A 14,963-nucleotide genomic window follows, 5' to 3' on the forward strand; every position below is an offset into this window, starting at 1 on the left:
GCTTTCTCCCTCAGAGGCAGCACTGACAGACCAGGGGTGCCTGGAGCAGTTTTGTTCACGACCAATAAAGAATATAGCCGGCTTTCAGCAGACCGGGCGGGCTCTCATTCTGTGGCAGGGCACGGGGAAGGCACCTCTGAAGAGTCACAACAAGGGCACACGTGGACAGGGGCTTTCTCCTCACCCTTGGGACTGGTGTTGGGCATCCATCAGTCCACAGCAAAAGCAATAGGGTCCAAAGTTTGTCATGACAAATATACTGGTGTGTTTTTGGTTTGGTTTGGTTTGTATTTTTTCAAGTGCGAGCAGTCTGCTTTAGCCTGTAAATGAAAAGTGCTGTTGAGAGCCGCCACCCAGCAGCCCCAGAGCCCCATGCCCTCTGCCTGCAAAGAGCATCTGCAAAGAAGTATTTCCCCTCTCTGCCTGTGCCTTTCCTTTGGCTGACTTTCACCTCCTTATGCTCTGGCTTTCTCCAGCATTTTTGACACCTGCTGTTGCAAATGGCACAGGAGGGTCTGAGCCCCACAGAGGTGAGGGGCAATGGAGAGGAGTAGGAAATGTTCTGAGTAATGTTCCTCGTATGCATTTTCATCGACAGCAGCAATTTACCACAGAATGGCATTAATTATTACGACGGCCTGTTGAGCAGCCTGTATAACGGATTAGGCAACAGGCATTGGTGGTTGCTGCCTCCGGCTGGTTTCACGTTTGTCCAGGCAGAAGCAATGATGGCTGTAATTAAAAAAAGTGTTGTCTCCTGGTCTTATTCTCAAGAGTGGGTGACCAAACAGAGAAAAATGATTTATTAGTGCATGGCTTTCAAAACAGTAGCTGAGGCATTGCTGTCTGTCAGTCAGATGCTGGTACAGAAAGCTGAATACCCCACAGATAAAGCAATTTGGGAAGCAACAAAGACAAAGAAGTTGTGACAAAGCAGAGAAACAATTTTCCTTGAACATGAGAGTTTCTGCACGTCACAAGGAAGGAGCCAGAGTGGTGCCTGCTCAGCTGATGAAAGGCAGACGGGGACAGAGGAGCAAGGGCAGAAACAGCACAGACAAATTAAATTCCCTGAGTCTGTCTGGGCTGCGTGCATCTCTGACAGCAAGCCATAAAATATAAAGAATAAGGATCCTTACCCTGGCTAGAGTCCAAGCCAACAGTGTTGCAGTAACACCATGAACCCATTTCTGCTTTAGTAAAATATTAGCTACACTTTGAAGTGAAAACAGGACAATAGATCATCAAGGTCAGACAGGGGTTGTTCACATTACCCTACAGACACTGAGTTTTCATCAAGAATGAAAGCCCAATAGCCAAATTATTCCTGCCTCATGGACCTCCCTGGAATACGAGCTGAGACAATTTTGGCTCAGGACAAGCAGGAGGGCAGCAGGTCGGCTGGTATTTGTTTCTGTATTTCCCCTCCCAGCCCCGCAGTTTGGTGCGTAGGGCTGTTCTCCCTCCAGCACTGCAATCGCTATCACAGGAGCTCAGATATCAGGCTCTAGCTCATCTGCCCCGGACCCTGGGCTGCATCCCCTCTGTAGCATGGTAGGAAGGGGTTCGGGTGCTGCAAGAAGCAGAGGGGTCAGGACAGGTCTGCTCCTGCCCGCAGTTGCTGGAAGTGAGTGGATGATTCTGGTGTAATAGGAAAGGCGTGCGCTCGGAAAGTGTCCCCAGGGGCTGAGCAGTAATAAAGCTGCAGGAGAATCCTAAGGTTTCGAAACTTCCAAGAGGAGAAAACCCCACTTTCTCTCCCTTTGCAAAGCAGCTTCCTCCTCTACCTGCCTGCAGGCGTCCTTTCCTCGGCACTGCTCCTCCTGCATGGCGCTGCCCCTGCACAGGAGCGGGATGCTGAGCTCCCAGAGAGTAGTGAAGGAGGCAAAGAGAGTGTGGGTGCAGCATCCTCCCCGCCGGCTCTGACCGTGACTGTGTGCTCTGCTTCCAGATGCTGGCCCCCTGCTCCTGCACCTCAGTGCACGAGGGGCCTGTCCCTCACCTGCTGCACGCCTTTGCAAGGGGTGAGAAGTGTGAACTTACCGTTCGGTGGTAAGACGTGTGGTTTGAGGCATAAGACCCTCTGTATAGGCTACAAAGTCAATGAAATCGGATAAATAATGGTAATTGTGACAGCACAAGCTGAAGATGTGCAACAGAACCCAGCTCCTGCCCTGAGCTGTGGTCCAAATCCCACCCTGATCAATGGAGAGGTCCTCATGGACATCACCAAGCAGCCTCAGCTCCTTCACCAGTTAGTGACACTGCTGATTTCCTTCGGTCGGTGAGGAGCTGTGTCACCACTTCATTCATATTTTCTCGTTAATAGAAGGTTGTGGAACATGGAAAATATCTGTCATCCTTAAATGGTTGATTTCGAGGTGCTGATGTTGAAAGATTAGCTTCCGTGAGCACTGACAGAGCAGGGAGAGCCATGTGTTCACCCATTCACACCCTGACACCAAGGCAAATGGATGTCACACTGCAAAAACCTAGTAACGGGAAAGGAAATTAAGGGAAGGAAGGCCCGGAACAGCATAAGCAAATATCTGAGCAAGGTTAGTGAGCAATCAAGGAACTCTTTCTTTGCAAGTGAATCACCAAATCCCGCTCAGCAAGAAGCACGTGCACATGCACTGCAGGCAAATGCTGACGAGCGTTTGGGTCTCAGGTCTCAGTCAAGTCTCAAGACTGGGTCTTTTGGGGAACAGACGAGGGCTCTCCTCCTCCTTCTCCTCCTTCACATTGCTTCATTTTTCCAACACTGGATGTGGCAGACACTGGCCTCGTGCAGGGATGCTGGCGTGATCCAGAAAGCCTCGGCCAGGTGCTGCCTGCAATGGGTGAAGCCGCAGCAGGAGCTGGCTCCTCCTTGAGGGCACAAGGAGCTCATTCTGAAAGAGCAACAGGCTGTGAAGGAGCCTCCCGGAGGCACCCGGATGGCAGCGCCCTCCCTGCCTCTACCCGCTCACACATGGGCCTCTGCCCTGGCCAGACACCCCCAGCCTGATCGCTCCTGAACACAGGGAAATACACAAACACATCTGCTCTCATTTGAAAATATACAAAATAAGAGTTCCTAAGCCTCATGCTTGCTAACAATTCGTACAAAATAAAAATAACCCAACATTACCTGTTTCATTTTTTTTTAAATCACTAGCATGTAGAGACGTGCTCACAGGCTCTTGTGCACATCTGAATGCATGCCATTGCCAGTAGGGACTGCATCTGCTACAAAAGGACACCACGGTGAATTCAGACAGTTTCACCGACTAGAAACATAATTCCTCAAAATTTTGACATACACAGACTCAGCACAGTTTCAAATTGGGTTTGTTTACAGTAAGTGCATCAGACTTCCACAAAATGTGCTACTGAGTGTCAGTAAATTACAATAGTGCACATAAGAAGTTTCTTCTATTCAGCAACCACATAGTAAACTTTTTTTGCATAGTAAACTTTTTTCTACTGATAAGGCAGAAAATACCATCTGAAAAGGAAACACAGAGTTTTTAGGCCTGCAGCACCTGTGAGGACCTATTTTCTCACACAATGCACCTACTTTCAGCCAGAGCACGGCAGCAGAAGCAGCCTCAAAAGACTGAAACCAGACTTGCGAGCACTGTCTGTAGCATCAGCTGTATCAGAGTAGTTCCTACCAGACACTTGGCGCTCATGAATATACAAAGAGTTTATAATTTAAACAATACTTTTATTAAATTATCATAGCTTATGTCTGCAAGCAAGAGAAATACAGAATTTTCCCTTGTAAAGTGTCCTTTGATAGAAGTCAGATATGTGAGTGTGAAGCTGATTCGAACAAACTCCATATTTCCATCTAAATGCAAGACCCTGCTGATGCATCTGCCTGTTCACCTGGGTAGCAAAACACCAGGAGTTTGATCCAACTTCAGCTGCAGTCGGTGGGATTGCTCTGGGACAGGGCGTTATTGTCCTGCGTATGGGCGAGGGGTGCAACCTGCCAGCAGCCTTGTTAGCGGGTGGTTCTTGCCTCCCACTCTAACGAGATTTCTCCATCCAGTCCAGAAGGATGTCCAGCTCGCCCAGGGATTTAATTGCTGCAGATGTGATATTCATCTGAAAGGGATATAAGGGAATAGGTTGATAGTGAGTACCACCGAGCCTAAGGAGACTCTGAATGGCTGCATTAATTACTGGACAGAATCAACTTACCCCTTCGTAGTTCGCGAGTATTTGCTTAAATTTCTCAGTGGATTCCTGCCCACACAAGCACTTATTCTGATTATGCTAGAAAAATGCAATTGAATTCATTAGGCAGGGGGGGTCATTTTTAAAGATATGAAATTCCTTTCTAGTTATACTATCTAGTTAAACTATTGTATAATATACACTGAGATCTTGTTCAATTGTGCAAAAGGCTGCGGGTCCTTAAATCAGACTTCAGCTTAGGACACTTGGGTGGACAGAGAGACAGTTTTTGAGAGCCACCATGGGAGCTGGCTGATGAATGAGCAAATACAAAAATTTCTTAGTGGAAACGAACTATTCATTTCATACTTCTTCATATTCTTGTTAAAATCTTTTTTTATAAATAAATATTTTGTAACTTATGAAGCACTTAGGTTTATTTACGCACCAAATACTAACAGCTGAAACTGAATGTTAGCAACAAGCAAGACTTACACACTGCTCGAGTTTCTTCTTGATGCTGAGGAAGGAGTTGGCTATGCTGCTGATTTTCCGGTTGACGTATGAGTCCTCAGTCTGGCAGTGCTTGAAGACTTTGTCCATGTAGAAGTTGAAGAGGTTATGGATGACGCAGCATCGATCTGAAGACTTAAGTAATAAATTCTACTTTTAAGAGGTCTTCCAGAGTTCTACAAACCCGTAGTCACCCGTCCTTCTCTCCACAGCTAGACCAAGCCGTCTCTGACGTTAAACACAGAAGCTGACAGCGTGACGCTTTGTGTCATGAAAGCTTTTCCAGCCCTGCTTGGCATGTACTGATAATATGTATAGATGGGTATTTTAGGCTGATTTTCCAGATCCATCCTTAGCACCAAAATAATCAGCTGATTTTGTAGCTGGGTATTATAGGCCTGAAGCAGTGGCCCGTGTCTAGTACCTTGGAGTGTGAGAGTTGCAAAGACCTTGTTTATATTTCTCAGGAAACCAGGGGCCACCACGACCGCCTGGCAGAAAGGAATGGGAGCAGGGCGAGCACCAGCAAGCGGCTGCCCACATTTCTAGAGAAAGGCAGCCAGCTCAGCGAGCCCACACCGCGCAGGAACTGCAGCAGGACACCCACCTCTTTTCACATACGTGATCCGCATCACTTTATCCTCCCTGACGTGTTCTTTCTGTCAGTGCCTGTGCTTCGCAGGAATTTAGAAATTGCACTACTACAGCTCACCAAACCCTTCTGAAATGGCATTCTTTATAACTGGTGTTAGCAAGCGAGCTGGTCAAAATTAGTCAGAGAAGTGGAGGCACGGTAAGGGCGCCTACCTTGACCTTGTGCAGGGACTGCGGGTGCGACAGGATGCTCAGGGTCCTGATGGGGTCTCGGGCTTGCTGCATGGGAAGAGAAGACGTGGTGATGGATGCACCAGCTCCACAGGGCTTTGGGAACTGCTGGCCACACGGATCCCCAGCTCCCCAGGAGCCCGTGGCAATACTTACGATGTTTGCTTTAATTGCAGTGAAGCCAGACCTGATCTCGGTGACACTCATTGAAATCCTGCAGGGTCCGAAGTGGAAGATTTTGTTCTCAGCTGCCGGCATCAGACTCAACCAGCAAGTCACGGAGCAGAGGCAGAGGAGTAAGTGGGAGCCCTTCATGCTGCTGCCAGGGAGACCTGCTCAAGCCTGTGTTTCCTCAATGTCTCTCCTCTAAAAAACACAGAAGAAAAATAATTCAATAGTTCTTATTAAGATTTCCAACAAATTGTTTAATGTTCATTGCTCACCTCATCACAGTTTATATGTAAAATACTAGCTGAGATCACAGAAGTAAATACGTCTGACAAGTATGTTTGTATGTATATGCCATAAGCTAAATAGCACAATCATATTTCTGAAAATATACACATTCTATATAGCACTGGTTGTACACATAGAGGTATGTATGTCTAAAAGCAACACACTGATTGGTATCTCTTAACTATTTCTTCTTTCTTCCCCAGGTGCCAAAGAAAAAAAATATATAAGAACAAGTATTTACTAAAAGATCCCAAAAGAAGGAAAAAAAATGCCAGTAAAAGGTTGCACGTAAATAGAAAAAGCTCTTCTCCAAAATTTTCAGCAGATAAATTAGGTATTTAAAAGTCTACTGGGCAGCTGGACTGAAGGTACGTGTGACTGAAAGCAGCAGATCCCAAAGGCTGTTCCCAAAGGAAAATGCTTTCTCTCTGAAACAGCACTGATACTCCAAATGTAGGTTTTGTAAGCACTGAAAATAAAGGCTATTCATAAATAAAAACCTCACAGCAGCTCGGTATAGGAGTACCAGGAGTTAAAAGGGACATGCAGCAGAAGGACAAAACCAGTACCTTACCTTCTTTGCCACGGGTTCACCCGTCTTGTCGACGTCTGACCTGGAGAGCTCCAAAGAACGCGTTTTTATCCAGGTACTGGGAGGAAATAGCTCTCGGATTAACTTTTGGGACTTTTCTTGCTTTTCCCAGCATATATTTCCCTTTGTAATTCCAACTCTTTCACCCAGAGGTGTTTCCCTTGCATCTGGAGGCGGGAAATCCTGGCATTGCTGCCACCTGGGGTTGGGAAGCTGTGACCGAGGGGTGGGGGCGGCATCTCTGCCACGCAGCACTCGGGGCTGCAGGTCCCCCGGCACGGTCCTGGCGATGCCCCCTGGCCAATGCAGGGGGAGTCAGGAAGCCGCTGAGGCCATTCTTCACCGCTGTCCTGGTGTGTGAGACCTTCATCCTCTGTTTTTGGGAGACCCTGCTCTCAGGCTCGCTGCGGGGATGGGTGGATGCTCGCCTCCGTCTGCGTGTGCCTCGTGTCCGGAGACATTGGGGTCCGAGAGGGCAGGGCTTTGGGACAGCAGCTCCCACCTCGGGGCTGCAAAAAGTCCTTAGGTTTTCAGGAGCACTGGTAACTTGGGTGAGCACTACGCACAAACCAAAGCTTGAAGGGGATGAATTTCACTCAAACCTTTAAAATGTACCAGCCCAGTGGCAGCAGGGCAGTTCTACCCACAGGCAAAGACTTTGACTGCAAGGTCCATGCTCACGCCGCTGCGAGCATCGCCTGAGAAAAACCTGATGGTGCAGCCAAGGTCCTTGAGCAGAGCTGGCAACTTCTCACACTGGCCTTTTGGATGCAGACAGTCCCCTGGGAGCAGGGTTTGCCAGCTGGGGCAAAGGGGGCAAAATCCAAGTGGGTTCACCAGGCTTTTGGCTCCAAGGTTAGGTTAGCTGTTTGTGTAACCCTTTTGGACATAGCCAAGTACAGCCTGCAAACAAAAATGAGCAGTGAAAAAACCTTCTCAGGCTCCCTGTACCCAGTAGGGATGCTCAGAGGGACCAGAGGGGGCAGAGGTGTCCTTGCAGCCCCACAAACCAGCCACGATGCTCTGGGGCAGAGCAGGAGCCTGAACACGGCTGTTGCAATGCAGGTCTTGTGTGTGAAAGCCTGTGCACGGGGGCTGTTATTTCAAGTTTTGCAGAGTGAGTAATTTATTGATAACTGAGCTCAATCTTGAGAGTATATCTATCATCACAGTAACACTAGGCAAATAGATTTTATGCCCGGGCTAGTCACAGTATTGCATACAGCTGAAATTACCACGAATGCACCCAACATGCCTCCCTCAGCCCCGTGCCTTAGCACTATCAAAGAAAACAGCCAAAAGGCAGGTCCAAATCTGCAGCAGGTTGCATTTGCTCTTGCCGAGGTGTTGGAGTGCTCGGCAGCACGTGGCTTTAATCTATGCCTTCCTCCCCAAATTCCCAGCTGCTGCACGGAATTGCAGCAAGAGGTGCGCTCGCAGCAGAGGAAGAGGCACCCAGGGGCCCTGCAGCTTTCCCAGGCAGCCGGGTGCACACCCAGCCCAGGTGAGGAAATGAGGGAAGAGGCAGCGAGTTCTTACTTCATTATGTAAATTGCAGATGAGAAGAAGGGATTTCTCTTTTCATTTTGGTAACTGAACATCTTCCTTTTTGGTAACTGATGCCCTAAAGGCAGGTCACCAAACACCAGCAGGCAAGAAACTGTCAGGGGTTAAAATCAGCCCAGCAGCCCATGGGGGGAAGATGATGGGGGTAAGAGGGGAACAGGAGGGAGATGTTGGACAGGGGGCCTCAGGGCTTTGCTTCCCTACATATTCAGCATGGACCTGGGGGTCCCTTGGCCTTGCCGTGCTTCCACTCGCAAAGCAGCGGCAAGAACATGAGCCTTGCCTCGAGTGAGAGAGAGAACAATGATGTTGGAGAGTGTGGGACAGGATCCATAGCTTTTCCTTGTGTTTTTTCAAGTACGTGCACAGTGATGGTGTTTGACTGTCAGTGCTGCACCTCTGAGGGTCCCCAGCATGTGCCTTTTGGAGAAGACGGGGCACGGTGTGCCTGCTGAGGGCACGGCAGGATTTCGGCAGGCATTGGACCAGCTCCTGGTCGGAGCAAATCTCCTCGGCTCAGCTTTCCCCACGCAGATACGTAACAGACTCTCATCTGCATGCCAGCTGCAGCAACAGGAGAACATCCTCAATAAAACAGCAAGCTGTGTCTCATACACTCTGGGAAGGAAGAGGAAAAGAATAGGGATTTCTGAACCCCGGTAGCGTGACAACGCAGGTGAGATCAGCTGGGAATTGACTCCCTGAGGCGTTCTTGGCATAATTAAGGCTTTCATGTACAGCTGCACGCTGGGACGTGGTCCTGTCTCCCATCCTCCCAGGCTGCCTGCAGCAAGTGGGGGGCTCCTCCCCAGGGCTTTCATGGCAGGCACGGTGGGATGGGGCACAAGGAAAGTAGCCGTGACATAGTAACACACAACACAGAGGGCTGTTAGCTGGCTGACACCATGATAGGGGATTAAAAGGTAAGAAGACAAGCCCTGAACATCACTAGCTTGCCTCAAAGTTATTAAAAAAGTGGAAAGCAGCCCTCTGAGCAGCCTGTGGTCTGCTCGTAGGCTCCCAGGGGCTGCAGCATCTCCCTGGAGAGCCATCCCTGTACACGCCACATGCTGCCAGCTTCTGAGTCTTGCTCGTTGGGATACAGCACTGATCCACCAGCTAGTCAGATATCCAAAAGCTTTCGTTTCATCCTAAAAAAAAAAAAATAAATAAAAAATAAATAAAAAACACCAACAATAAACAAACAAACAACAAACTAACTTAGAAAAAAACATCCACCACCAAGACATTGTGATCTGAATAGGAGCCGTGCTGTCAAGAACTGGCCACACACATCAACACTAGATTTCCAGTAAAGGATTTCAGTGATAAGGTACCAGTTTCAACAGTGCATCTCAATGTAGTTTCATTCTGTAAGGAGATCTGATAATGCTTTGCAGACCATTCTTGGTTTGCCATTCTGTACTGTATTACTCATATTTCACAGCAGTTTTAGGTGCTCCAGCATTTCAGATCTGAAGCTGATAATGGTTTGTACACAGATCCCCAGAAATAGACAACATGAATGACAGAAATGCCCGTAGTAATTTTAATAAAAAAAAAATAATCCAGACTTAACTGCAAAGACCAGTGACAATATCTGAGCTCGAGGAGATCTTCATGACATGTTTTGGGAGAAGATCCACAAAAACCAACTCAGCCACCCAGGACAAAAATGTTTGAGAAAAGCAGCTGGTAAGATTTACCATCTCTCTTGGTGATACTGTAGCTAACCAAGACCCTTGCCAAAGGATTTCCACAGGCAGAGGAAAACATTTTGACTTGGTTTTTATGCACAAGAGTAATTCCTCAGGTACTGCAGGGCGCTGTCAGGCTGCCCTGCCCTGATCAGCGCCAGGTGCTGATGGGACGATTAATTGCAGCCATGCTGCAGCTCTGGGTGGTTCTCAGCCCCCGAAAAAACAGCGGTTTCAGTGTCAAGCAACCACCTGACCCTCAAATCTGGAGCCCTTCTCAAACGTCATTTGAACAAGTGCTGATCTGGACCGGTCCTCCCAAAAGGCAGGGGTTTGCCCCGGTGCCCTGAGGACAGTCCCTGCCTCGGCGTCACTCTTTCCATTAGCTTCTGCACCAGTGCACGCTGCAGCTCATGGTGGAAATGTGTTGCCCTGCCCCGTCCCGGCCTCCGAAAACCTGGCTGCTCTTCTGTCTCTTAATTAGTGCAGTTCATTATCGACAGAAACCAGGGACCTGTTATCAGAGCAGCCTCGCCGCCTGCTCAGCCACAGCTCTGCAATGCTGCTGACAAAAGTAGAAAATTGTTTTTCTCGGTAAACTCATCAAATGACTCAGAAAGAGCTCTGTGAGGAATAATCGGCTGCTAGGTGTGGTACATTATGTGCCCTCTTCTCAGTCACGTTTCTAACCATAACCACTTTAATAATTCTGAAAATCGAGCTCTGAGTCCCGCCTGTCGGGGAGCGGCAGGCTGGGCACGGCTCAGCCTCACCCGGCGCAGCTCCTGCTCGGCCGGGGACAAGCGAAGCACCAAGCCCATGGAGCCAGACCCCAGATGATGCCAGGATTTCCAGTGGGGAACTGGCAGAGGGGTCCTGCCCAGGCCCGCTCCCATCAGGGCTCAGGAAAGGGTCTCAAGACCTGAGAAATGTGCCCTAAAACCTTAATTTTCCTCCATCCATAGCTGTTATCCTAACACCCTGCATGGAAACGCCCTGCTTAACACTGCAGATGCTCCACTTTGGCAGGCACACTTCTTTCCCCAGGTTTAACTTCTCCAGAGCTGCTTTTCCACGGGTGCCTGGAAGAGCCTGGGCTGCAGGCACGCAGCCCCAGCCGGGCTGATCACAAACCCTAAAGGGGCAGCCTGGGGCTGTTGTTGCCTCGGGGGGCTCCAGGAGAGCACCCCGAGGTGTGACACCACCCTGAGATGACATCTGAGCACCGTGCTTTAAAGCATCCCCTGGGTGGAGATGTCAACTCCTGTCCCTCTGGAGCTGCTTCTGCCATTTACCCACAGCATCGGAAAGGGGACAGAGCCGCAGTTGTCCCCGGGGAGCAGCTTCCCACTGCTGCGTGGCCCTGGGCTCACGCTGGCCTCGCTGGACATCCTCAGCTCGTGGCTATGCTGGGCTGCACGTCATAGAAAATGCCACTGCCTCAGCCACCGCCTTCACAGAGCAGATGCGATGTCATGCGTATGACTCACCGGTGTCAGGGCTGCCACCAGGCCAGGATTTTACCCAAAGAGGATATAAAAAAAGGCAAAAAAAAAGAGTGTTTTGTTTTTTTTTTTCTTTTTCCCTCTAAGATTCATCTTTGTGGAAGGAGAAAAGCGTGGTGGAGGATCTTGTACACTGACATAGCTCTTCTGCAGAAAACCATTCATTTAGTCACTGGTGTAGGGGGGTGGGGGGTGTTGAAGGTTAAATACTTGCTTACCCAGTTTTGATAAAAATGTGAACTCATATTTTGGTTATCATAAATGGCATCTTCCTCAAAGGGAAATGCATATTTCAGGTCTTTACAGTGTCATAGCACAGCTAAAGAGCATCTCCTGCTAGCTTGTTCCAGCTGCCCACTGCCCCGTGCTTGCAAGGCAGCGTCCCCCGCCATGCCCAGAGCAACAGCTTTGGTGATTGCTACCTCGGGGGATTGGATGGAGGAACGAATTGCTCTGGGAAAGTTTTCATCCCGAACCTGCAGCAGTCGAGGAATTTTCCATAAGGTTTCGCAGTCACCCTGCTCGGGTACCCAGTCACTTGTGATCGTTTCTGCAAGATTTCGCAGCCAGAGAGTGAACTTTGATGATTTGCTTTTTTCCTGTTCCCCGCTGTGCTAAGGAAATTGGCCATTTCAGCAAAAATTGAGGTAAAAGTGCCTGAGAAGAGCTTCCTTGCTATTGAAGATAAACGAAAGCTTCCACTAACGAATGATGTAAAGCCCAGCACCGGTGCTGGGCTAGGCACTAGCCCTCATACACACGTATTTCAAAGACTCAAATCTACCAACGAGACTGAACACAGGTTCTATCAATGAGGCTTTTTCAGTTTCCAGGAGGTTTCAGAAGCCTTTTGATGTGGGCATCCGACACATTAATAATAGGGCTCCTGTAAACAAGCGGTGACACCAGTGTACAGGGGGAAAAAAACGATGAAGAAGAGCTGTGACCTCAACCCACGTCGGCAGCTTGGCGGTGGCCTGCAGGGCTGCATGGTGCTGCAGGACCAACACTCCACAGAGAAACGAAACTTTCTTGAAAGGTCTTTCTCGAGGGAGAGAGCTGGGCTCAGTGAACACGAGAAACGACTGAAGCAAATTGACTTCCACTTTCAAAACCCACGAGAAGCCCCCCACACTTCTTCCCTGCAGGATTTAGATTTGTTTACAATGCTCAGTTCTAATTTTAATCCTTTTTCTCTCTTGTAATTAGAGCCGCAGTCGTCATTTGCATTACCATTTATTGCAGTGTTTCACTTGTTCCTGCAGTCCTGGAGGGCTCCTGTGGGGATGCTGCCAAAGGAGCAAGTGAGCACCTTGGAAAGGGGGCAGTTGGTGACAGGAGGTGGAGATATGAAGAGGAGACAAGAATAAAAATAGCCAACACTGGAGAAAAGTTCTTCACTTTGAAAATTCAAGTGACCAGACCCAGAATGTGGCATCGCTTATCAGGCTCTGTCTGGAGCAAATAGAGATTTAAAAAGAAAAAAGAAAATGACACAAAATAAAAAAATAATAAATAAATAAATAAATAAACAGAACATGCACAGAGTTACTGGGGCTCATTACCCCTGCTTCTAGATAAGCAATAGCACACCAAATACTTCAAAATACACTAGGTGCAGCCAGTGAGGGAATTGTACCCTGTGGGGCCGTTTCTCTATGAAATATCAAACCACTCCTTCCCTCCTTGCAAGCTTCAGACAGACAATAGCTTTGAATGGCACAGCTTTTAAAATGATCTGTAATGCCCAGGACAGAAGGGGACCAGCCGCCAGATTCAGCATTTTTAGAAAGCTCCTCGGCCTCGAATTTGGGCGAGCGCTGGAACTGCCTGTCCCACGGAACTGGGGTTTGTCCGGGAGGGCAAAAGGTGCTGATGGTGCAGGCACTAAATGATGCCTAATAGAGGAGAAACTGACTGCTCACTGCTACTAACTCCATTTTTGAATTATCTGGGGAGCAAATGAATCACTCCAATAGCCAGGCAGAGCTCTCATCGATTCACCTTTCACCAAAACTGAAACACGTTTCAGTAAATTAGCTGTGGAGTCTGTACATAGCCCATCTCTTAAAGACAAGTTTCGGTTTTCGCTGGGTTAATATTGCCTTGAGCACGCACTAACTCGGGACTGGAACCAGTCTCAATTTCACAACCATGAGGTTTTGTGCCTGCGAAGCAGAGCGGGGCAGCCCGTGGACACAGGGCGAGGGCTGCCCCAGCTCGAGAAGAGAGCACAGGGGGGAAAGAAAACAAAAGGGCTTCTGCCAGCACCTCGCAGCCCCTCGGCTCTCCCATCTCCTATGTTATTTGTTGATGGAAACCAGCAAAAACCCAACAAATCAGCACTGCATCCCCTGGAAATGTTATCAGGAATGATTCCTCTGTGCAAGGCTCAGACCTGCGCATCCCAAGAGAGCGCAGGGTTTGTCCCACCCTCCATGCCAGGGCAGCCCAGCTTCTAGGCATAAATTCCTGGAAAGTAACGGGCTCTGTCCCTCGTTCCTCACAGCACGCTGCTGCCGTGCACAAAGCCACCAGCCCAAGCAGTGGCAGGCTCTGAGCCGGGATGCTCGGGGCTGCAGCTCCCGTCCTGCCCTGCCCCGAGCCGCAGGCACAGAGCCGGGGACGTCCCGCTGGATATCCCATTTCCAGCAAACCTGCTGCCAGCCAGGAGGAAAGGGTGATAAATGGCTAAATGGCACGGCTCCTCTTTCCTGAAACAGGAGAGAAAGCTAGCAGAGGGCGTTTGCTTCAGATCTTTTTTCTCCCCTTTTTTTTCCTTCCTCTTCTTTTTTTTTTTTTTAACACCAGTTTCAGAGAGGGGGGTTTCCACATTCGGGTTCATCTGCCACTTCCTACTTACGGCTATCCTGAGCAACAAGGAAAGCAGCCACAGAGAAGGGACCTCAGCGCCTGGTCCTGATGCTGAAGAGGATCTTCCACTGGCTGCAATGAGAAGACAACTCCCAGGCACGGTGTGTGGACAAAAGCAGCACAGGCAGGGGCAGCTCCCTCAGCCCACTGCCCACAACCCACCCTTCTGTGCTCCCAACAGCAACATGAGTGCAAGGACACCCTTCCCATCACCGGACGCTGCTGTTCTCCACACCCATGCTCACTTCGCCTTTGCATCTTTGCAATTAAAATACCTTCCAGGAGGTATCTTATATTTAACAATTAAAATTTGAATTAACCACAGATTAACTAAAATTTATATTTTAACAGTAATAAATAAATTTTAGGATGTTAAATTGGTAATAAATTTAACCACCGGAGGTAGTTTATACATCCAGATTTCGCCACCAGTTGTAAACAAAAAATGAAAACCCCTCTTGCAGCTCGGAAGGGCATGCCAGATGGATCATTTTTTACCAAAAATCTCTGCTTACACATGAGATCAAACTCAGATTTCTTTTCCTCCTCCTGCCAGTAGCACAGACCGAAAGCACAGCCCTGCACTGATATGCCAGTTTCTGACTGAGGCGTCCTTCATCTTTTGGAAAATGTGAATTGAAAAGCATCTGCTAATTATGAATCAACTGAAAACAACCAAACGCAAGGCAGGGGGGAACTCGAGCGATTCTGGTTTACTGCATTTTTCTCTGAGGGAGCAGCAGCCTTGGGGGTGATCGGTCTGGG

General features: G+C 48.7%; 1 protein-coding gene across 1 annotated transcript; it reads right to left on the reverse strand.

Moving 5' to 3' along the window:
- Nucleotides 1–4,020: 4,020 nt before the first annotated feature.
- On the reverse strand, nt 4,021–5,823 carry LOC118255273 (interleukin-20-like). Its single transcript, XM_035561345.1, has 5 exons — nt 5,665–5,823; nt 5,491–5,556; nt 4,666–4,818; nt 4,195–4,269; nt 4,021–4,098 (listed from the first exon to the last, which is right to left on the reverse strand). The coding sequence occupies exons 1-5, from the start codon at nt 5,821–5,823 to the stop codon at nt 4,021–4,023; spliced, it is 531 nt and encodes a 176-aa protein (XP_035417238.1).
- Nucleotides 5,824–14,963: the final 9,140 nt, after the last annotated feature.

This window comes from Cygnus atratus, chromosome 24, assembly GCF_013377495.2.
Source record: "Cygnus atratus isolate AKBS03 ecotype Queensland, Australia chromosome 24, CAtr_DNAZoo_HiC_assembly, whole genome shotgun sequence".
NCBI lineage: Eukaryota > Metazoa > Chordata > Aves > Anseriformes > Anatidae > Cygnus > Cygnus atratus.